Source organism: Cyprinodon variegatus, unplaced genomic scaffold (genome assembly GCF_000732505.1).
Source record: "Cyprinodon variegatus isolate N-32 unplaced genomic scaffold, C_variegatus-1.0 Scaffold30, whole genome shotgun sequence".
NCBI classification, from domain to species: Eukaryota; Metazoa; Chordata; class Actinopteri; order Cyprinodontiformes; family Cyprinodontidae; genus Cyprinodon; species Cyprinodon variegatus.
The window spans coordinates 1212765-1235122 of NW_015150483.1; the positions used below are offsets into that span (position 1 = coordinate 1212765).

The following is a 22358-nucleotide window of genomic DNA, read 5'->3' on the forward strand; positions in this document are numbered from 1 at the left end:
GGGGGGTCTAGCGTTGGGATGTACTCGGGCTTCTTAGATTGTAGACCCACTGTGAAGTTAACATGGAGAGTGAGTTCATAAACCTGCAGCTCAGAGTGATATTCTATGGAGGCTGTAGATGACTGGTGCATCCAGCAGACTGGACGAGGGTGTCTCTGTGCTATTTGGTATGCATGCTGTTGGGTTGGGGGGTCATACCTACCTCAGAGGGATTGCAGAGGAACAGCAGCCCTATTTAAGCTGTCAATACATGACTCTGACACATGATATCGGGATTGGTGGATCAATGCAGGGCGGCCATCTCACCATGTTGTAATTGATTAGCGTAGTCCACCACAGTTATGGTAATTCATTGGGTCAGACAGCTGGCCAGCTTGATGTTTGGCTTCAGATTTAGAAAGCCAGATATCTGTCATGACATAGATATCTGATAGTATTGTTCATCTTTCATATCTTGGCAGATATTTATGGTGTGTTTTCCTTTGGCTTTTGTTCGTTTAAAAAGAAAATTGGCATGTTACTTGTTGCTAGGGACATTGCTTTGACCATGAGCATGGTTCTGGTGAATGAAAAGGCTGATGTGCACAAGTCTAAGGGGATCCCTGTGGCTTCTGTCTCTTTATGCTTTCCTTTAGATGGAGACGGCAGATGCTGCTCAGCTCTGGTTTTATTGTTTGCGGCTGGTCAGCCTAGGAATTGAGTTGAAGATTGGGGTGGGGGGGTAGAGCCCCCTCCTTCCTCCTCCTCCTCCTCTCATAGTGTTCTTTGTAACTAGAAAAGCGTTTCAGTTGGTTTCTGTTGGCTATTTTCATAATTCTTTTAATCTATATGTATATAGATACATGCATATTTAAGAAGGCCAGTGACCTATTGGGAGCTTTCTAAACCGTTCAGTCTTTTTTTTTATTATTATTACAACTTCTTCTGTTTAAGCTCAGCCCTGGGGCCCATTTACCACCCCCCCTACAGACCCTCGCACACATGCTGGACACATCCTGAGAAATACAGACTAACTCTGGGCTTTTTTTTTTTTTCTGCTCTGCTATCCAGCCAACAGTTGGACAATGTTGTCTCTTTTGAAAAATATCCAGCTCTTCTCATCTTCATTAGGTCAGGAACAAAGAGCTGTAGTAGTGATGGATACCTCAGAGGCTCCAGCTCTGCTCTCCTCCCTGGGTGAGGAGGCTAAATAAGCGAATCACTATGCACTCATGGGAAATTATAAGATGAGCTCAGAGTTTTGAAAAAATCCCTCAAGTATAAGCAGGGCTTGTCTCCTCCCCTCTCAATGCTCCCTGCCAGCGAAAGGTGCCTGTGTCTGCTGATGGTTCTCTAGGTGCGGGGTTGAATACTTCAGTAGGCACTATTCCATTTCTGGCGGCTGCAGGGCCTAGGCCTGTTGGCCCTGTGGGGTCCCCTCTAGGGGGCGGTGCCCAGGGTCTCGGACCCCTTGGCTCTCATCTGGGTGCACATTGGGCGTGAACGGCTGGCGGCCCTTGGGTTCGCTGCCATTGCCCCTTAAGGCCTAGGCACTATGGCCTCTGGGGTCAGGCTCAGGGACTGGGCCCCTTTGGGATTTTCCCCCCCAGAGTCAGGCTCCAGGGCTCTCGTCTGCCCTTCTCTGGTGGGTGTGACCATCCCTTTGTCTGCCCCCTTTGTGTTCCAGTGATCTGGGTGTACTTTGATATCTGGGGCTCGTTGTTTTTTTATCGTTCCTGGTTCCAGGAGGGCGAGTCTGTGGCCACTCACACTTGCTATTGAGTGAACAAGCTTTGTAAATCCTCATACATGAGCATGCTCATGCATACATATCACTAATACTAACTACCAAGCTGCAGCTACAGATATATACCAGCCTGAATAATATGGTATAATCACCATAGGTTTTGTTTTTGACACACATGGATATCTAAGGGATACCCACTGCTCTGGAAGCTTTTTTTCTGTTTACTTTGGTTGTCCGATTTGTTCTTCTGTTGTTTTCTTTCTCTCTCAACTCATACAGGTGTGGAAGCAGACTATGAGTTTTGTTTTATTTCCTCTCTTTTCATGCACTCTTTACTGTCTTAATCCCCTTCTCTCTCTGCCCTTAGTTCTTATCCCCTCTTTCTTTCTCACCTCCGTTTCCATGTGTCCATTGTATCCGATTTTACTCCCTAAATGATTTTCAATAAATTTCAATATACAAGTATCAAGCAGAACCTTATGGCATCAGTCATAATGGTCTGCTTGTGAAAGCATATCTGTTGGGCTTTCATTCAGCTCTGGGACATCGATTCCCAGAGCCATATTGGCAAAACAGGACACACAACAAAGAATCCCTGAAATTGATTAGGTATTGCTTTTGTCACTTCCTGTAGGTCTTCCGCTAGAGATGCACCCATCAAGCTTTTGCTAATCAATACAAATTCATTCTCCTTTATGTGGTGCCTTTCTTAGACCAAGTCAGAACCGAAAACTGAATTAGGTCCAAGACAGGCAACACTTAAAGGAAAGGGAAAATGAACTTTGGGCTTTTTTTGAAAAAGGAGTAGTTTTTAAAGTTTATATATCAACACATATGACGCTATGATGATAAACTCAAGAAGTGCATCATACTGTTGTTTGATGATTTTGTAGACTGGACATGCTAGGCTTGTTTAGTTTTGATTTATTCTCTGAACAAAGGCTCATTCCTGGCTGTGTAGTTGGTTTCTTCACCCACACATTCAACAGAATTATCAAAAACAAAAATGTTTAGAAAAGCCCCTTGTCTGCATGAGCTGAAGGTCTCTGTGTTTAAGGTCATTATCATTTCCTGCCCTGTTAAAGAAAATCCTTTGTTTTTCATGCAAAACCCCTGCAGTTAAGTTGAACCTTTAGTTACCAATAACCCACTTATCCCATTAACAATAATCTCCTTGTTAATCATGAATTATTTTTCATGACTTTCTTTTGTAAAACAAGGTATATTTTACTTTTTGCAACGAGATCTATTTACTGCCCAGCCAACACCATGAAAACAAAGCCTAAACACAACATGTATGACAGCTTGTGGTTAGCCAGAAGATCTCAACTATTTTATCACAGGAGGTTTGAGGAAACCCCGGACCAACATCTACTAAACTGCTAACTGCCTCTCTTGCCTTATTTAAGGAGGACAAAGATAAGTAAACCACTGCATATCAAAATATACTTGTACGTATGTACCATGTAAACGTTTCAACTAAATATCTTGATCCCCAAGACTTTTATGAAACATTCTGTCTCCTGATTGGAAGAGAGTGAGATTTTGCAGCATGTGGGTATCTGTTCTTAAACTAGTAGCAGTTTGGAAGAAGAATATCATACCACTAGTAAATTTACAAGGTTAGAAAACCATATAGTAGAAAGTCAGACCAGTTCTTAACCAAAAACTAAAGGCCCTAAATTCTAATGATCAGAAGTCCACAGACAAGTGGCTAAAATGGGTTTGGAATGTCTTAGACTAATGAGGGACCTACAGAGGTGCTGTGGCATGACATTAAACAGGTAGCTCATGCTGATAAATCTGAATGGTGGGGGAAATATTCTAATTTACTCTAAAAGTTTAGCTCCAGTTTTTATTATTTAGGCTAGTAAAACTTATTAGCTTTATCCCATAGATCCAGGGTAGTTTGAGTAACCTTTTTTCCCTATGATTCATCATTACATAACAGTTTCTTTTTTTTTTTCTTCTTCTTTTTTTTTGATGTGTGGGAAAATCAAAAATCTCTAATGGTTTAAATAAACATTACCATGTATGTTTGGTTTATTTTAATATTTATGAGTACTGATAAAATAACTAGGATAAAGTTTAGCATTTGTGTGTAAGCAGATGACGGAGGCAGGAGATGCTGATTCACAGATCCATGAAAGATCCTCCCATGATTCGGTAATGGAGCCTCTGGAGTCACTGCATTTGTTTTTCCCCTCACATTCTGACCGTACCATCCTTAACGTTGAACATTTGTTCAATGGCTGTAGTTCCAACAGGGAGTTGTTGTGACTGGGTGTGAGAACGAGTGTTACCAGTTTACTGACAATATAATCAATTTAAGGTGAGTGTGTGTCACTGGTTCACAGACTTCCTGACTGATATTTAAGTCATCAGTCATCTTTTTTCTTATTCTTTTTTTACAGTCTAGGTGACTATGAGAGTGTGTGTATGTGGGTGGATGTGTGTCTGGATGGGAGGTCTATTAGGAGGAAAAATTTACAGCCTGTAGCAAATAGTGAGAGCATTACACTCAAAACTCTCAAACATCTGTATGAAAAAAACTAAAACAACTGTCCAAAAAAGGCAAAATGTTTCTTCTTACTCTGCATTAGTTGTCACTCTGCACTTATGGTGCTGTTCCAGCTTCTCATGCTGGAGGTATGTGGTGTTTGCTTGAAAATCGGTGAGTAATCCAGCGCTGGTTTTTCTCCATTTTACTTTTCTTTTTCACATAATGCCACCTTATTTTTGGAAGAAAATATGTATCTCATTTATCTTTTTAGGAGTTATTCAAACTGTTGTTTTTTCGGGCAAAAAATGTTAGTTGCAAAATAAACCAAATGAAAATCACACAGAAAAGGGTTTAATTTGCTAAAACTTTAGCTCCTGATTCTTAGTGTCATATAGGGCTGAGGGAAACAGAAGATGTGACATTCTTAGTAACTGTTTCCATGACAAAAGCATCAGTATGTAAACAAACATTGTTGGCATTTTTTCAAAATCAGACACCAGACAGTGCACACCATGACTTTTAGAAATAAGCAATTAAGTTTTTGCAATCCAAAATTGCTGGGCAATTAATTTAATTGCATTAAAATCATAATTTAATAGAATGCAATTACATCATGGATATACAAATTTTTTTGTCACTGTACTTGAACTAGAGTAAAACACTGACTTTCTCACTCCAGCCCTTTATGCAGTGGTAATATCTTTAAAATATGCTATGTGGGTTTGCCACCACAAAGAATGGAAGATAGTTGCAGCTAGCATGCAAATCCATGCATGCAAGTAGAAGTGAGTACTTTTTAACACGGCAGGAACAGTAAAGTCCAGCCACAATCGACTCTGAACCAGAAAGCCTTCAAAGTCATGAAAACAATAAGACTGGGAAAGATTAACTTATATTTAGTGCAATTGAAAATGTAAAAGAAAATCACATTGCAATATTGGTTAAAAAAATAGATTTTTGGCCAGATGTAGGGCTGACTACAGTGTAAGCAGTTCTTTGCCATGTTTACTTGGCTTACACCAATACACTGATAAAAGAAAAAACAACCTGCATTGTGAGATCCTAGTAGGTCACAGGTGGTAGAGACTCGGGCCAAATCCCAATACAACCCCTGCTTTCAACCAATAGCCCTTACTCGGTACCACTCACCCTCACAAGCCACAAGAGTTGGGGCTTTGTAATCCTCTTAAGGGATTGGGACATCCCTTGCTGCATAGTTGATATTTGGGTCTCATTATTAATTGATTAATCAAAAAATAATCAATAGGAAATCGATTAATACTATAATCGGTAGTTGCAGCTCTAGTTCTATGCTATATTGTTACAGGTAAGGCAATGCAATTTTATTTGTAAAGCAGAATTGAGTACATGATAAACGCTGACAAATTAAAGTGCTTTTCATGAATTAGATCATTAAATAGAAGAAAAATAAAAGCATAATAAAATATTATCAACTAGGTAATGATGATAATAGTAATTAATCCTTTTATACTGCACTTCCTATAAGTAGTTCCTCTCAAAGTGCTACCAACAAAAGTAAATAAAATGAGAAAGATCTCTTTGTCTACTGATTAGTTGAGCTTTAAGATATGCAAACATTTGCAGATTAGGCCCTCGGACAGCCTCCAAATGTTTGCATACTAATAGGTGAACTGGTGTAGCATTCCTGTGATCTGTAGAACTTACTCACTCCAAGACATTTTTCCTGCCTGGATTGTGAGGGGCTGGGATGGGGTGGGTGGATTCAGTTAGGATAAAGAGCAGGCCCTGCCTTTTAATAAGAAATGTCAGGCATAAGAAGCTTCTTAGTTGCTGATTCCCCCTCTGTAAGCAGGTACAGAGCCCACTCAGCTGAAGCCCTGTCCTCTGCTTTCGCCTCCTGCTAAGCAGCTAAGTGCCAGGCTAAGCCTGTGTAAAGCAGCCAACCCAGTCTTATCTGTGGAATGCTGGGCACCACTATAGACGATCACTTCTGCAGGGAGGAATCTCCATTACCTCAAAGCCTCTGTCTCCTTTTACTGTCCCCTGATGCCCCTGCTGTAAATGATTGCCCTTTTCCTTGCATCTATCCCCTGCCTTATTTTGTATATGCTTTCTTGAAAGCAGTACAGTAAGCAGTTTGGGATTTGAAGCAGACCAACTTCATGATGGAGAATAACGATAATGTCCTCTCATGTGGTCTCTGGAGTTTTTTGAGCCTTTGCATTTTATAAGGCTGCATGCTTTTGGGTCTGTGGTCAGAGGCATAAGCCTGGCAAAGGCATAAGCTCACGAGTCTCAAGTTGTGGTGTTATTCCTTTTTCTTTCCCCCTACAATGATTTAAAATGTTCCAGTTTTTTTTTATTTTTATATTTACTTTATTTCTGTTAAGAAGGCACCATCTTTTGAGATGTTATACAAGCGGAATGCAAAGTAATGTCTCAGATTCAAAACCAAATGAGAGCCATTTTTAGATCCAATGCATAGACATACCCAAGAAGTTAGCGGAGTAGCATAGCAGTGTAGTCCGGTTCTGGGACATCTTATACAATTAACAGACAACATATTCTGCTTGTCACAATTATGCAACCAGATAATTAAGATATACTCCTTACCTCATTAGTAGTAACAATGCTGTACAGTGTATTAGTTTACACATTAAATGTTACTGGTGCAAGGACAAATATTGCAACAGTTGTTACCCTACGTCTGCAGACCGTTGCTTTCGCTAAAAGTGGTCTTGGGCTTGGATACCAGTACCAATCCACCTTGTTTTGCTCTAATTCATTCCCTAAGTCTTGCAGCATTGAGCTCCAATGCTTGACTCTGTCAACCATTGATCATAATGGTGAGCTTCTGCTCTATGCTGATGACTATAAAGCTGTCATAAAGCCACTCAGGCACGGTAACCACAGCAACTAACACGTCAGTAATTTCAGTGTGGTTTGAAGTTGAACCAAATAAATCCTTGAGTGATGTAGAGCATTTCTACTCATATAACCTCTGTTCTGTGAAAGCTGCAGAAGTATGCAGAGATATGATGATACGTGGCGTTTATAGGAAATGTTTGTTATGGTTGTTGGGGTATTTTCTTAAAGTATTAGCGATCAATGATTGGCAGCTTCTCCCCTAAATTCAAGCACATTTCATCATATTTTGCAGTGCAAATGTAGTCTATGAACCCTAAGGTAAAAAAAAAAAAAAAATGTTTCACCAAGCCAAGTTAACAGTAGTTTTGCTTAAGGTAAACACAAAGCTAAACAAGGCAGAAATCAAGATTCCAACCTTGATTGATGCTAATTTAGATGTACTTTACGTATGTATTTTTGTAAATAAACTATAAAGACCAGATAGGAAACAATAGCTTCAACTAGGAAGAGATTATTTGCAGATGTGAGTCCATATAGAATAAAAGAAAAGAAGCTCAAGAAAAGTCTTAAATAACCCTGTTTCTGTAATGAGCTCAGATCTTGAGTCCCAGGTCATCAAAAACCCTAAAAATGCTGAATTAACCCTTTAGTTTAGTGCCAGATGGTGATGTACATCACATGGCAAATTTACAGCTGTTGGCTAGCAGCGCTGTGTACAAACATTATTGCAATACTAAGAGACCATGTTTTTCTTTTTTCTGGATTATGTGCTTCAGCAGAATATTGAAAATTCTCTCTTTTAAAGATGCATCCCGGAATCTGCCTGTGACCTGAATCAGACCTTTTACTGGAATATTTAACACACCCAATACCAAATCCTGCTCTTTATAGCACTCTTTGGTATGGAAGTCCTTACTGTGGGTCTTGAAGCAATTTCATATTTAATTTTTTGTCATTTCATAAGAAAGTCTGAGTTCAGGAGTTGAGCAGCCAGTCATGTTAATTGCTTATACATACTGCTAACACATGAAACTGTCCCTTCAAAATCCTTCTCCATGTTTAAACTAGTAAAACTCCCCAGAATATCTCCCTTGCTTAAAGCGGTTAGCCTGCCAGGCTTTTTTATACTCAGAAACCAGGTCGTTGTAGGTGACCACAGACAGTGCCGCAGACAGGTGGGCGCTGATTGGTCAAATCTACATGCGTTCTACACTATGCGTATTTCCTGTTTGGTACCTGACCGGCTTGTTTTGTTTTCATGAACACCATTGTGGAAAACGACTCGTGAAGATGGACCAGCTAGAAGAGCGAGGTCCGTGAGAACACTGGGGCCCTTTTTCCACCTGGATCCCCGCTCCATGTCCTACCGTTGTCGTACAAACTTGCCTCTTGCGTTTTTCCACTGCCTCACGACCTCTGTCATATCGAGACCCACAGCTAGTTTGTGATTGTCCCTCTTGCGTTGTGGCGTGGAATAACTTAGCACAGACCACGCTTCAAAAATTGGGCATAAATCAAAAATATCTGCATCAAGCTCTCTATGACACACTGCTGTTGGGAATATAACCTGCCCTTAATGCTGCATCATGCACCACTACTCTCCTGTGTCATTTTATTGTTTTTAGTGTCAACAATAAGCTAAGTGTTGACCATATTCACATTGTCTGAGTTATGTTTTCTCTTGAAGACATGTATATCACTGCTTGCTGTGGAAAGGGATTTATCATGAAAACTGACTTTGTCATCACCACAGCTGCAGTACTAGCTGCTGAGCTGAAGTTCTTTTAGTTTTTTAGAATAAGGCCAGATTCTCTCATGCATTTGTGGACAACAAATGCTAGCTTTATGATAAAAAAAAAAGGTAGAGTTCTGTCTTTATATATTCTCTTGGTTTATCTTTGAAATGTGCACATTCCTCTGCAGAGTGAAGTTATTAGGTCATCTATGAATCCAGGTATGAGTTTGTGTTGTGCAGAGGGACGGAACTCTCTTTATCTTGTCAAGTTCCACAGCTAACAACTTTGTTGTTTCAAGAGCGATGGCGTGCTGTCATTACAACATTTGTGGTTTCACCCGAGTGATAGTTTTGTCATCAAAGAGCGGAAGGGTTGAATTTCTCTGCACAGTCTGCAGCTGCAACCTATGGTTAGATTTCAGGAGCTGAACTTTATGCATCTGATATGACTGCAAGAGAAATGCTCAGGCACTGTGCCGCTTTACTTGGGGAATGTAGAAAGATGATTTGAAGTCTCCATTGATTAATAAATGCAAAGCTAAAAAAAATGTCTACCATCACACTGTTTTAGCCACAAAATATTGTATAAATTTACCGTTTTTCTATATATTTTTTTAATGCCTTAGTCTTTCCTTAATTATATTTTTGTTGATAATTCCTTAACATGATTGTATGTACTTCATGATTCATTAACTCTTGAGATTTTTGGCTCTTTAACCTGGATAGCTCAGTTGCCGCTTGTGTCTGTCCAAACCCTATCGCCCAAATAACACAGATGGGTTTTTCGAAGAAGTTTAATCTTATTATGGAAAAATTGTAACCTTAATTTTCATTTCTAAATTTCTCTGTAGGAAGGAATACCTGATGAGGTCTTAAAATGTGATTGTGTTAAGTTATTAGACTTATTACAATGACTACATTCAGTGAAAATAATGAAAAATGTGAAAATGCAATCATATTTCAACTGTAGATCTATAATTGCATATGACCGGTGTGCCAAAAAGAATATTACTCTTAAAAAAATAATTAAAAAAAACAAACTGACATATATTCATAAAATGGTACTGAACTACAGCATTATTTGTTGAAGTGAAGCTTTGCTTTGAAGAGGTGCCAAATAGGCATTTTAATTATATTTTGAAACCTTTATCCAAACATTTTTTTTCCTAGAATTTGCACTGCAAATGTACAAATAATGCCAGGAATATTTTGGGGTTGGAAAACATCAATTTGTTCCTTTTTTATTATTGCATTGATTTTTTACATGTTTGTTTGCTTTTTTTTTTCTCATAATAGCTAAGAGCAATACAATGGCTACCCTTTCCCTGGCTCAGAGCTAAAGCAGTCTGACCTTAAATCAGACTCAACTTTTCCGGTTTTAGGTCAGTTAGAGTAGCAAAAATCCATTCTATTTGCTAAATGTTAGGAGATGTTTTTTTCAAATTGAGTTGTTTGGATTCATGAAACAATTTTGATAGAACTGTGTTTTTAAATGTAACTTGGCTTACACAGTTGTTTTTTTATTTTTTGTCCATTTCCTCCTGACTGAAGTGGTCTGATTCAGATTTTGGTCCAAGAAACCATTTCAGCTCTGGCGCACATCAGGGAATGAAGAAAACGGTGCCGCCAACCCGTAATTCACTTTTAAAATGGTGCTCCAAGGCTTTGAGGTTTCCCCCTTTTTGATCTCTTTCTCTATTGCCTCTGGAGTAAGGACCTCTTCCTAAGGCAGTAACTTCAAAAGTTCGACAGCTTTTGTACTGGGGGTCGATTTTCTCATTTTACATTAAAACTGCTTCCTCTCAAGGACACAGAGAGCATCTCCCACCTGAAGTGCACAAGCGCTGGACATTCCAATGTTTACTCTGCCAAATAATGAATATATTACTTGAACTAGTGCTGCATATTTTATCAATATGGCTGCATCAATGCATAGTTGAATACAATATTTATTAGTATATGACAGAGAATGTCAAATTCTGCAAGCCATTGACATTTATAGCTGAATAGATATACTATCTGAATCACATTTTGTGTAACCTTAGTTTAAACATATGGCAGTGGCACCTATAATTATCTGACAATGGTATCTAAATGAGATGATTTATAACAATTTTCAAATGCATAATAAGCTTCTATTAAGCTAAACCCCTCGTATTTGATTTAATGTGATGGTTCCTTCTGTCATCTTCAGGTGCTGTGTTGTGAGACCGGTGGCGGTGGACGTGCGGCATGCTGAGGCCACTCCCCCTGGTTCAGGATGAGTGTCAGAGATGGCGCTGCCACCATGGCAACAAACGCAGGTGGAGGAGGAGGGGGAGGGGGGTGTAACGACCCAGATGACCGTATGTACCTGCTTCAGATCTACCCGCGGCTCTCTGCTCAACCCTCCACCTGCTGCCACCTTCGGTAGGTACCCCAATCTGGTGGAGTTCAAACCTTTATTTGACTAGAATGATAGGTCAACAAATAGTGGTCTTTCTTTTAGAAAATGTTTCTTATGAAGTCTTGTTTGCTGGCCTTCAGAGTGCAGAAGAATGCAACAACAGCCTCTGTAATCTCAGATGCTGCTGCAACGCTGGGGCTGGACCCCAGCCGCCTGTATGTTTTGGCAGAGGTGAAGGAAAGCGGCGGTGAGGAGTGGATACTGGAGGCCGGAGACCTGCCTGTGCAGAGGGTTCTGCTCTGGCCCAGGAAGGCTCAGGAGGAACACCCTCAGAGCTTTGGCTTTTACTTCTTGCTACAGGTAAAACTTCCAGATCTGTCATTGTGTTACTGTCAGAGTGAGAGCTTAGTGTTTCAATGTTTGATTGTTGCATGGTGCTTCCTTCTCTTCTCTTCCGCTTTGTTGGTGACAAGATGTCAAACTTGCACAATACGTTTCACATTAATAGGAAACAAACAAAACAAAATTTTACGTGCACTTATATACATACACAGCTTGTATTTACATGAGGGAAGGAAGTGCAGATTTGGAAGGTCCTTGCAGAAATCTGGCCATTTAAGTTTAGCTCTTTTTGTTTTATTTTTTCATTTTTGTCCAGGAGAGGAACCATGATGGCTCCATCCGTTATGTTCACCTTCCACCTTTGTCCAAGGAGCAAGAGGTACAGCGGCTTGCTGCCAGAGGCTTCCTTCCCCCTCCCCAGGATGACTTTGCAGACCTTTGCAACCTCCCCGTCCTCAGTGAGGACAGCATATTGAACAATCTCCGCACGCGCTTCTACAAGAAAAAAATCTACACCTATGCAGGCAGCATCCTCATCGCCATCAACCCATTCAGGTTCCTGCCAATCTACAACCCTAAATACGTCAAGATGTACGAGAACCACCAGCTGGGAAAACTGGAGCCTCACATTTTCGCCATTGCCGACGTGGCCTACTATGCTATGCTCAGGAAGAGGGTGAACCAGTGCATTGTCATCTCTGGAGAGAGTGGCTCAGGGAAGACCCAAAGCACTAACTTCCTGATCCACTGTCTGACGGCGCTCAGCCAGAAAGGCTATGCCAGCGGGGTGGAGAGGACCATTCTGGGTGCTGGACCTGTCCTGGAGGTAAGAGAGAAACTTTTTTGTCATAGCGGAAGCTCAAAGATGCATAATGTGTAGTAATGGGATCCAATTGGAGGAATTGATGATTGCCTGTTAGCAGTGATACACATTACTCCTGTTTAGTTATAATACTTTAATGCATCATAAGGCCCTGCAGCAACACAGAACAATGTTTGGTAGATTTTTAATTCCTCTTGAACTTTTTTGTACATTTTTTTATGTACAGCTCCAAATATGTACTTTTAATTAGGTTGCTATAATATGAACAAACAGAAAGAGGGGAATAATTGCAAAAACGAAAGAAATGATGCCTTTAGGGCTCATACATTTCTATGTTTGTCTCATCTAACCAAAGCAAATTTTTTTTACATTTGCTGCCAGATTAATGGAGTGCATGATTACTGGTCTCTAGGCAGGTTATACCTCCTGAGCTTTAGATCCCATGTTAACTCTATCCAGGGTTAACATGGGCATCACTTCTTAGAGTTCTCCTTGCCTTACCTTTTACTTTAGGTGGACAGCCATGTTGTGGAAAGGGTGCAGTCCTATGTTTTATGACAGGAGAGAGTAGTTGCACTGGATTTTATTTAGGAACATCAGTTAGAATGCAGTAGATTAGCACATTTGTTGCTTAGTTTCAAAAAATCCCAATAAAATACAATGACCCTTATCGTTTCTATATGACAAGATGTATAACACTTCAAGATGGACCAATACTTCAGCAGGATACTTAATGTGTTTGCTGTCATTTTAGTTTTACGCTTAGTTTGAGTGTGTTTCCTCGAAACTGACTCATCAAAATGCTTAGAATGTTGTATTTATTAAGCTATATTAAGAGATCATTGATAAAAGTCATAAAAATGAAAGTATGAAAACCTAAAGAGGCCACTGTCTAAAAAGAAAAGAAAGGAGGAAGTGGCTTTATTAACTCTTTCATAGGCTGTTTATTTGTACTTTTGTCTCCTTTTCAGGTAGAACTAAGGGTTTCCTATGGTGCTTTCTATGCCAGCACTAAACATGGCTTACATGTTGTGAGGTTTCATAGTTAAAGTCAGGTGACAATATCTCTGCCTGCTTATCTTCCCTGAGAAATTACAAAGCTGTGCTGAGTGGCTATCAGATGGGCATAAATCAGCAAAAAGAGAATTATGGAAGTTTTTGTAGGACAGCATAAAACTATATGCTAAAAACAGCCTGGTTTTAATCATAACTAACAGAGTATTGTCATAGGTCATCTGATTAAGTTCACCAGGTTTTCTACCTTGTGATCAACCAGACCACCCTTTTTAGACTCTTAAGAATCCGAAATCATGAAATGAAACGTCTTACAACACTAGATTTATTCAAACAAATTAATTGCTGCTCAGATTGCTCTGCTTTATGTCGAGGATGGTTACCACTTTCTGCGTTATTTATATCTCAGATGAGACTTATATTCTTTAAATGTTTGGTTCCTTGTCAGCTCCTCTCGTTCAGATTGACGTCATGATGGATGCAACAAAGAACATGAATCAGACCCTCCCTCTAAATTTGGATCACTTCTTATATTATGGTCACATGTTTCCGCAGAAGTTTCTTCCCCTATCTGCCCATAAAAGTCTTAAAGAGTAATTGGAAATTTATTTTGTCAGATAAGTAGATAGAAAGAAGTTGTGCTCATAGACTGGAAAAGCGGTAATTGTTCAAGCCTTTGTCCTTGTATAATATAGTATTGTTGTAATTTGAGTAAACCTAGAGGGAAAACAGTGTCATTTGCATATAGTTCCCTTCAATGTCCTTCTCTTCCTTATTGTTGCCCTAAAAAAAAGCTGTACATTTAGGATTTCTCCTACTTTTTTAAATATAGTTACAGAATTTTTCCATGTCTATGATTTGTTTTCTCGTTAAACTCTTAAAAAGTCACATTTCTGTCAGTTTGAAATGTTTACATTAAATCCTTTCTAAATAAAGGAGGTGCTAAGCAGGCAGTCTGCTCCCTAAGTCTGAAGGGTTTACAGTGATCACATCCACTGAGACAACTAACCTCCCAAAAACTGTTTTTGGAAGCCGTGTTTGGAGGAGGGTCTGGATTAAACGTATCCTTCTGATTTGAAATCTGCAAACCACATCCATATTGAAGCCTCAGGGGGCCTTTCAGACATGATGCTGTATACATGTGCAGAACTTAACTCTGCAACCAGTTTTGACTGCAGAAGATGATGTAGAAGCATCTGAGCAGTTGCAGTTTCTGTGAGTGCTTCAGATGGACTAGGAGGCAATGGGACAGCCCAGTGTTTTTTGTTGTTGTTTTTAAAGAGATTTCAAAAAAAGAAAAAAACGGTGGTGACCAGTGTTCAAACTGTGATATTTAATTAAAATGAAAGTGTAACTAAACAGTAAATGTGTAGCAATGAGAAAAGAGATGTAATATGAGTGTTAGTCATGAATATGAAAGCAAATAGGATGTGGAAGGTAATCTGACCTGGATTTGACCATTCTTTTTTCTCCAAGAGCTGCATATTATATTGATGCACTGCAGTCATTGCTATGATCCAAAGATAAAGGTCTACTATGTATTTTCACGCCTGAATAGTTCAAAATGATTTTTCTCCCCTTTATGCCCATATCTAACCTAGACATAATGAACAAATTTGATAGTTTTATCATCAATTAACGTTTCTACAATGTTTTCCCTAAAGTTGCAAAGCTCCATACTCTTCACTAATGATCAGATTATCCGCCTGATAAATATGCAAAATTTGCAAGAGATCTTTTGAGCAATATTGATTTTGCCCCTTTATTCTCTCATTACTGTCAGCCTGGTTACCTTTTCCAATATGATGGTTGCCTTTCCTAGTTGGTTGATCTCTAGAATGCACGTTGCCATGTTTTATTATGTTAGGGGGTGTTATATGTCTGGGAATTAAGTTGGAATTAAACAAATGAAGATCTAAAATTCATGAAACAAAACCTCATATTTTGTACTCTATACAATCGCAGCAGTCTGGCTTAGTTTGATCGGCTCTCTAGCTTTGGGGAATTAATAACCCTGAGTGCAGATCTGAAAGCAAATCATAGTTCTTAGTTTTATTTCACAGTAATGTGACCAAAAAAAGATCCTTAGTCTGAAAAGCCTGACGTGGAATGCAGCTCATTTGATATACATAAGATGTTGCAGGGAATCAAAACCGTTGTTTGTTTGTTTTTGTTTTTTTTAAGTTTCTAGGAATTTATTCCCATTTTTTTGGAACCTGTTTAAGGGTTTACCACAAGCTGCCAAGCTTGAAATTCATACCCAGAATATAGAAATATTTATCCCAGAAGCAGTAACTTTGCTGCCATCCATCATCTGTCAGATTTCCATCTTCTCTCATAGATGCTGATGTTTCTGCTCCTTTCAGATGCATGGAAGAGAGCAGAGCTGCGGCCTGTCAGTGTCTGGTTGTGGATGTCATATTCAGGGATGAACGGGGGGGCATTTTAGTATTTTCCTCCTTCATCAGCACAGTTTTTGTCCCTTTGGCAGACTTGTTGCCACCACTGCTGTTTTTGGTATGTGTCAGCAGTCCAAAGGAGAGCAATGGGCTCTTATTTAGTCGGCCAGGCCACTGGAGGAAGTAGAGACTGAATTGCATCTAGAAACAGTCTTCCAATCCTCATGGCTATTGAATAGCTTTGCATTTTCTGCTGCCCTCATCATCAGAGAATGTAATGATGCCTTTAGCATAGAAACGTCAACTCTTTAATTGAGACTGGTGCAAGCTGTCCGTCTTATACAAAACAAGACTACCCTCTTCTGACATGTAATGTCTGAAGATTCTTTGCAGCATCTTTATTGGTTGGATTGCATACATCAAATTTTTCATAACAAATTAAATGTATTTACTTAAGCAGCATATAAAACGTTAACTTTTTGCTGATCTTTGCAGTCCTGCTTTACCAATATTTTACTGTACCTTGGAAGTGTATAAACCTTTTTTTTTGTAAAAAGTTTTTTCTTATTTTGTCAGATTACAAGAATATCAGCTTGTCAACCCCTTCTTTAGTGTGATGCATGGTGTGGGCAGTATTATTATGTGTGGAAGGCCGATTGTTCTTTAGGAACAGGAGAGCTCATTAGAATTGTTGGATCTAAATATCTTTAGATGCTCAAACCAATAGCAAAGCTGTGGCAGGACTTAGAAACTGTTGTTCATGGGTTAAGGTAGTTTGAAAGAAAAAATATTTGTTTCTATGCAAGCCATGATGGTGGAGGTATACAAGACTGGCAGTTGTTACTACAGCAAAAGTTGTTTCTATGAAATGCTTTTCATATGACAAGGTTCACTTTTTATTTGTCTGTTTGAAAAATTAGTCAAATACCATAAAATATGTTGAAGGTTTTGGTTATAACAGGCTATAAACATAGCAGAAATATCAAGGAGTTTGATTTACCGTTGCAAGGTACTATATGTGACATGCCTGCATTCAAAATATGAATAATAAAAAAGAACTAAAGTTTTATTTTTTAAAAGTTTTAATGCTTTTATTTCCTAGGTGAACAGATTTAGATATAGCCTCTTTCACACTGAAAAAAGCGGGTAAATCCGGGTTCTTCAAACACAGGTCAGCCTGCTAACAATCGGCATTTGGCTCCCTTCTCATTAGAGGGGTCTAACCCCTCGCTGGCAAGCTGCTTGGCCTCTGTCCCGCTGCAGTGTATGGTGACACCATCATGCAGGTAGCAGTGCGACAGAAATAGGGAAAGTAAACCATGAAAAGTAACATTAAGTTTAGTAAGTATTTGCTCTTTTGTCCCTCCGAATCCCTCCCACCAGCGCTGCTCCATGTGTATCGAATGTAAACAGAGTTGTTTCAGCTTGTTAGTTCAGAAGTGACTGGCAAAGTGTGTTGGCGTTCATAAGTTGCTTTCAATGGTATCACGTAATTTAGCGGATCTACCCGGCTCTGGTGTTCCCACAGCATGCCGATTAGAGCCGTGGTGATTTTAAAGCGGGTCACTTGCCGAGTTGTTTGACCCGGGTGGACAGGCGTCAGTTAGCTGTTCCCACTGTCACTAAAAGCTGATTGCTCCCAGGTTTTAATGGGTTTTTTGACCTGTGGTAAAGGGGTATTATGCCTATGTCTGCTAGTCTGTCAGTGTTTATAGGGCAAAAGTGGAGGTCTTAGAGCCTGAATTAAATATTCTGAGTAAATTCCTAAAGACTGATTTTTTTTTTAAGTTATCCTTTTTTCTTTGTCCTTAGAGTTGCCCATTTACTACCTGTACTATTACATTGCTATTCAATATTAATATAATACTAGTATCAATATTTTGCATAACTACACATCCGCATGATTTAAGTAACAATCCAATTTGAAATCTCACCAGATTGATCGTATAAAAAAGAATCCGTTCTAAATCTTGAGAACCAGAATTGAATTAATTCTTAAAATTTGATTTAAAACCAAGCCATAGCTTTTAACACCTACTTTGGACGGTAACATATTAGATTTCTATCAGCAGATCGGCCTAACAGATCTCAGTGCTTCCCGTAAACTGGTTGAACTGGTTGGGCCACTGTTACGTAATTCCCTCTTTTATTCCTTTACCTGTCTTTGAAGCTTTCTGGCTTTTGTTGTCGGGTAGAACTGCCTCTGTCTCAGCATGTTGTGAGATGACGATGGAAAGATGTGCGAGTAGAGAGGGTGAGGGTTGTTTTTTTTCTGGTTTTGATGAGTATATCTTACAGCTGTGACGTTAAAAAGAAAAGGTGTAGGAAGGAGTTTGCAGGCACTGAAAGGCAAATTCATAAATACCTTACAGGGTTTCCCCCAAAAAACAGACTTATTCCATCGGTACTGTAGGTGTTGCTTTGGTGGTCCACCATGTTTTGGATAAAAAAAAAAATATTTTAAAAGTAGACAGGAAATATGAGTATTCAGTTACATGCTATTGTCAGATAGTAATGACAGACGAATCAGAAGTACTTTCAGAAAACAAGGGTTTATTTCTTGTTTTTTAAACTCTATCCTGAACCGCTTTTAGTCAGACATTCCCCTGAAGTGAGACTTAAGTAGCTTCTCTAAGAAAAGATATTCATCTATCTTAGAGGGCTGCAGCACATTTATTACTTTATTTTTTGTTTATGGTCCTTTTAGTTAAAAAAAATAATAATCTAAATCTGAAGTGGTTGATCAGACCTTACTTTAAATTGGAAATAGGTACCATCCTTTAAACCCTGATTGGTGCATTTTTAATCTTTAATTTAAATTTCATAGTTATATACATAGTTTTAAAAAAGTGGTTTTATCATCACAAATAAAAAATAAAAAAGTTATTTCAGATAATTAGTGACACAAAAAAGGTGTGGAAATATTGCTGTTTCTCTCATGGGACCACTCAGTGAGGCCCACACAGTAGCCTTGGAACTTAAGTTTGTTGTCCCACTAAAGTAAACACTCATGTTCAAAGTCCCCCGCCGGCCTGCTCCATGTCGCTCCTGTCTCACAGACTCAGACAGGAAGTTCCCTTTAGCAGGAAGTAGTTACGACACAGGAAGCAAAGGCCGTGGTTCCCTCTGCTGTTAGCTCAGAGTCTTGAAGGGCGTGAACGCACCAGACTACTGTATTGTTGTCGCAGGAAGTACAGAGGAGAAGCTTGCCATTCTGTCCACTCATCTATTGTTTATCTCTATGGCATGAGCAGTTCTTCTGAGTGGGTGGCATTGTGTATGACTCTGGAAAAGGCTGGCATTACTGTGTCTAAGTCTTATGCGTCATCCTAAAACACAAACAGATATATTTACTTATACCCACATACCTTCCTGTAATAACACTATATAGAATTTTACTGAAGGGTAGAATATGCTTGTCTTTACAAGTTGTACATGTAGCATCAGTCGGCAGGCTTCTTTGGCATCTATTTGTGGTGCTGTGACCACAAGCCGGAGTTTGATGTGGTGCTCATCATGGTATGGGTGGAGCAGCTTTAAATGGCTCCAATCTGGTAAAAAAAACCGGACCACAAGTTGGCATTCAGAGCTTTGCTTCTGCTATTAAAACTCTCCACATTTAGCATGGGCCTTTTTTCTGGACTTTAAATCCTTTATTCTCTCGAGCTTTCATCCAAAAGCCCATTCAGGTGTATCCAATAAAGGGAAGAAAAAAATCAACAGATGGTTGGAATAATCTGCATGAGGCAGTTAACCCGTCAGGTAAAAAAACAAGAAAATCTTTTTCATAACTTGAGGAAAATTCTAAATTTTTCAGTCTATGGATGCATCAACCAAAAGCATGCACTTAGATGCAGTTTTCTGATTTTAATTTAAAAAAACTTTAACATTTGGGACCATTTTATGATGCGTAAATGTTAATTTTCTCTTTTATATCCTCATACATTTTTATGAAAAAAAAAAAAAAAAACCCTAACCCATCAAGTTTAGAAATAAGCCTAGAAATAAGCCAGGCTTTGCAGAGCTTCAGGAAGTAAAAAAAGGAGAGGAAAAACATACAGTCTCACTTATGTTTATTTTTCATTTTAAAGTCTTCAAAGATTTTAACAGTTAAACTACAATTAACATTAATTAGACTTCATCCATACAGTAAGTTGATGCACACTGCTTTACAATTATATACCAGCCAAATGACTGAGGCAATAAAAAAATACATACCCAACAGAAATCTGCATGTATAATTTTCACAGATAAATGCAGAAAACAGATGCAAAAAAATACACATATAAACAGAATTGTTTGTTTTTCTAATCGAATATCAGAAGGAAAACTGTAAAAGAGGAAGATAAACAGAAAAATAAGTGATGATGGGAGATAGTAAAAGCCTACTTTTTTAATAAATTTTTTACCATATCTATTAAGTAACAATATAAAAATATATTGTATGTGTTTCTTATGAATGCTGGATGAATAGACAAATATTTGGACATGTCAGATCTTGATATTTACTCAATGTTTTTTAAATTGATAAAGGGTAGAATCATGAACCATTTTAGTTAAAAATACAGATAAATATTTTAAATGTAAGCATATATCTCAATAACAGTGTGTGTTTATTTATTTTTGGCTGGCTAAATGACAAAGATAAGCTGTCTGCTCTGGTTTCTCCAAGTTCTGATCATGATATCTTTGTGGTGGACTCAAAGACTCCTCATAACTTGATTTGCTATGTTTGCGACAGCTGTTCCTCATGGCGTATCTCGTTGATCTTTGCTACGATACACGTGTTGGTCATTTTAAACCCAGCAGTGTGCTATGAAAACAGAATAGTTAACCTGGAAAATGTGTGTGGCTTTTTAGTGCTTGTCCCAGTTGATGATGCGTTTATGTCATCATGTTGAGTATTTTACACATCTATTAGAAAAAAATATTTTCCTTAAAGCCTATTTTGATCATTTATTTTTCACTTACTTCCTATAATAAGATCAAAACCGCTGCATCTTGAAGCAATTAGATTTTTTTTCTTTCTCCTAACCACAATTACTTTTCTTTTTTATATTTCCATCATGCAGGCATTCAACACAGGGGAACAGTTGGCTATTATTAATGCTGGCTAAAAACATGTCTCTTAAAGAAAAAACATGCAAAAAAATAATTTTCTATTATTTTTTAGAGGAGAACCTGAGAAATGTGATAGGAATACATTTGATGGTGAAGAATAGAAATGATTAGATGCAGATTTGAAAGTGACTTCAAATTTAAAGGGGTAAATACAATGTTCCTAGGTCTGTGAGTAATAGTTATTGTTTTTTCTTAAATGATCAACATTAGCATTTCTTGTATTCAAGAAAGGAAATGGCGTAGATTGCTTTTTTTTATTTCACAATTGAATTAAGTTGTGAAAAACACAATTATACCATCTCTACAGCTTATAAACACCCTTTATCCTTCAGGATTCCAGATTCATGAATTCCTGCCCATTATGCTTAATGCAGTAAGTTCAAGAAAGAAAAATGGTTTGTTTATATTTATCTTGGTTGCCATTTTTTAAATGGTTACTGAGAAGGGGTGTCGTTTCCATGCCACTGACATTCTACTTTGTCCTTGCATATTTAGCTCTACTTTATTTTACACGAGAGAAGATCCTGGGGTCTAAATGTTAGAGGAATCAGAAACTGGTGACTGAAGCTGTGCGGAGGAGGAACTGTGTAGCGACGTGGTCACATTCAGTCTCTGCCAGAGACATGTGATCTCACCAAAGACTCACTCAGTCCGACAACAATCACTGATTATTTTGTCTGCCAGTATTATGAGAGTTTAGCCACAGTTACCAGGGATTACACTTGATCTCCCCCCACCCCACCCCCATACCTCTGCTTTTATCTGATGTTCACAAATGGCTGAACTTAACCTTTGTCAGAACTCGCATCATTTATATCAGTAGGGGTTCGAAGATTCTGCAGCCTAAGCTGTAAACCTCGGTGCCATAGTGTTTGAATCACTTCTGCTTGAGTTTCTGTTGTCGCTCTCCACTGTGGAAAGTGGGGGTGCTCTCTGTGGCGGTTGGATTATTTACAGGCCTTTTGTGAGCGTACCCCTGCTGTAGAGAGGTGTCTGTGTCAGGGCCTTGGCAGCTCCCTGTGGAAACATTTAACTGAAGGCTGGACCCCTTTCGAGGTTTGCTGCTCAAAGGTTTCAGAGCCATCCATATAAGCTCTGGTTGTAATAGACATACTCAGAAAATGGGTTTTCTTGCCTTTCGGTTGCAGCTATTAATAAACTGGGAATGTGTGATTGCTATTTATTTACCGGTAAAAGCTTTTTGAAACTGTCTGCATGATGCATTATATATTAGTCTTTGGGTAAAGATGACTTTGCGGTGTATTTAAACACTTTTATTTTATCTTTGTTGCTTGTTTGAGCACATAAATTCAAACCGTACTGCTTGAAACACACGCCCCCTGTTGTGTTTAGTGAGAAAAGGGTCTTTCAAGTTTGTTTGCCAAATGGGGATGTGAGACTTTATATTGGTGGGTCTGGCTGTTTTAGAGGAAATCTACAGGGAACAGTGCAATCAAAA

The 22358-nt window shown here is 38.8% G+C and overlaps 1 protein-coding gene across 8 annotated transcripts in view; it reads left to right on the plus strand.

The window, feature by feature from the left end:
- The window catches only part of myo9b (myosin IXB), a 66422-nt gene that overhangs the window by 13853 nt on the left and 30211 nt on the right, over nt 1-22358 (plus strand). For all 8 annotated transcript variants that reach the window (XM_015399512.1, XM_015399519.1, XM_015399534.1 and 5 more), the window contains exons 2-4: nt 11009-11223; nt 11341-11560; nt 11859-12368. In XM_015399512.1, coding sequence (XP_015254998.1) covers nt 11075-11223; nt 11341-11560; nt 11859-12368 — 879 coding nt within the window. In that variant the 5' untranslated portion in view covers nt 11009-11074. The remainder of the gene's footprint in view (nt 1-11008; nt 11224-11340; nt 11561-11858; nt 12369-22358) is intronic.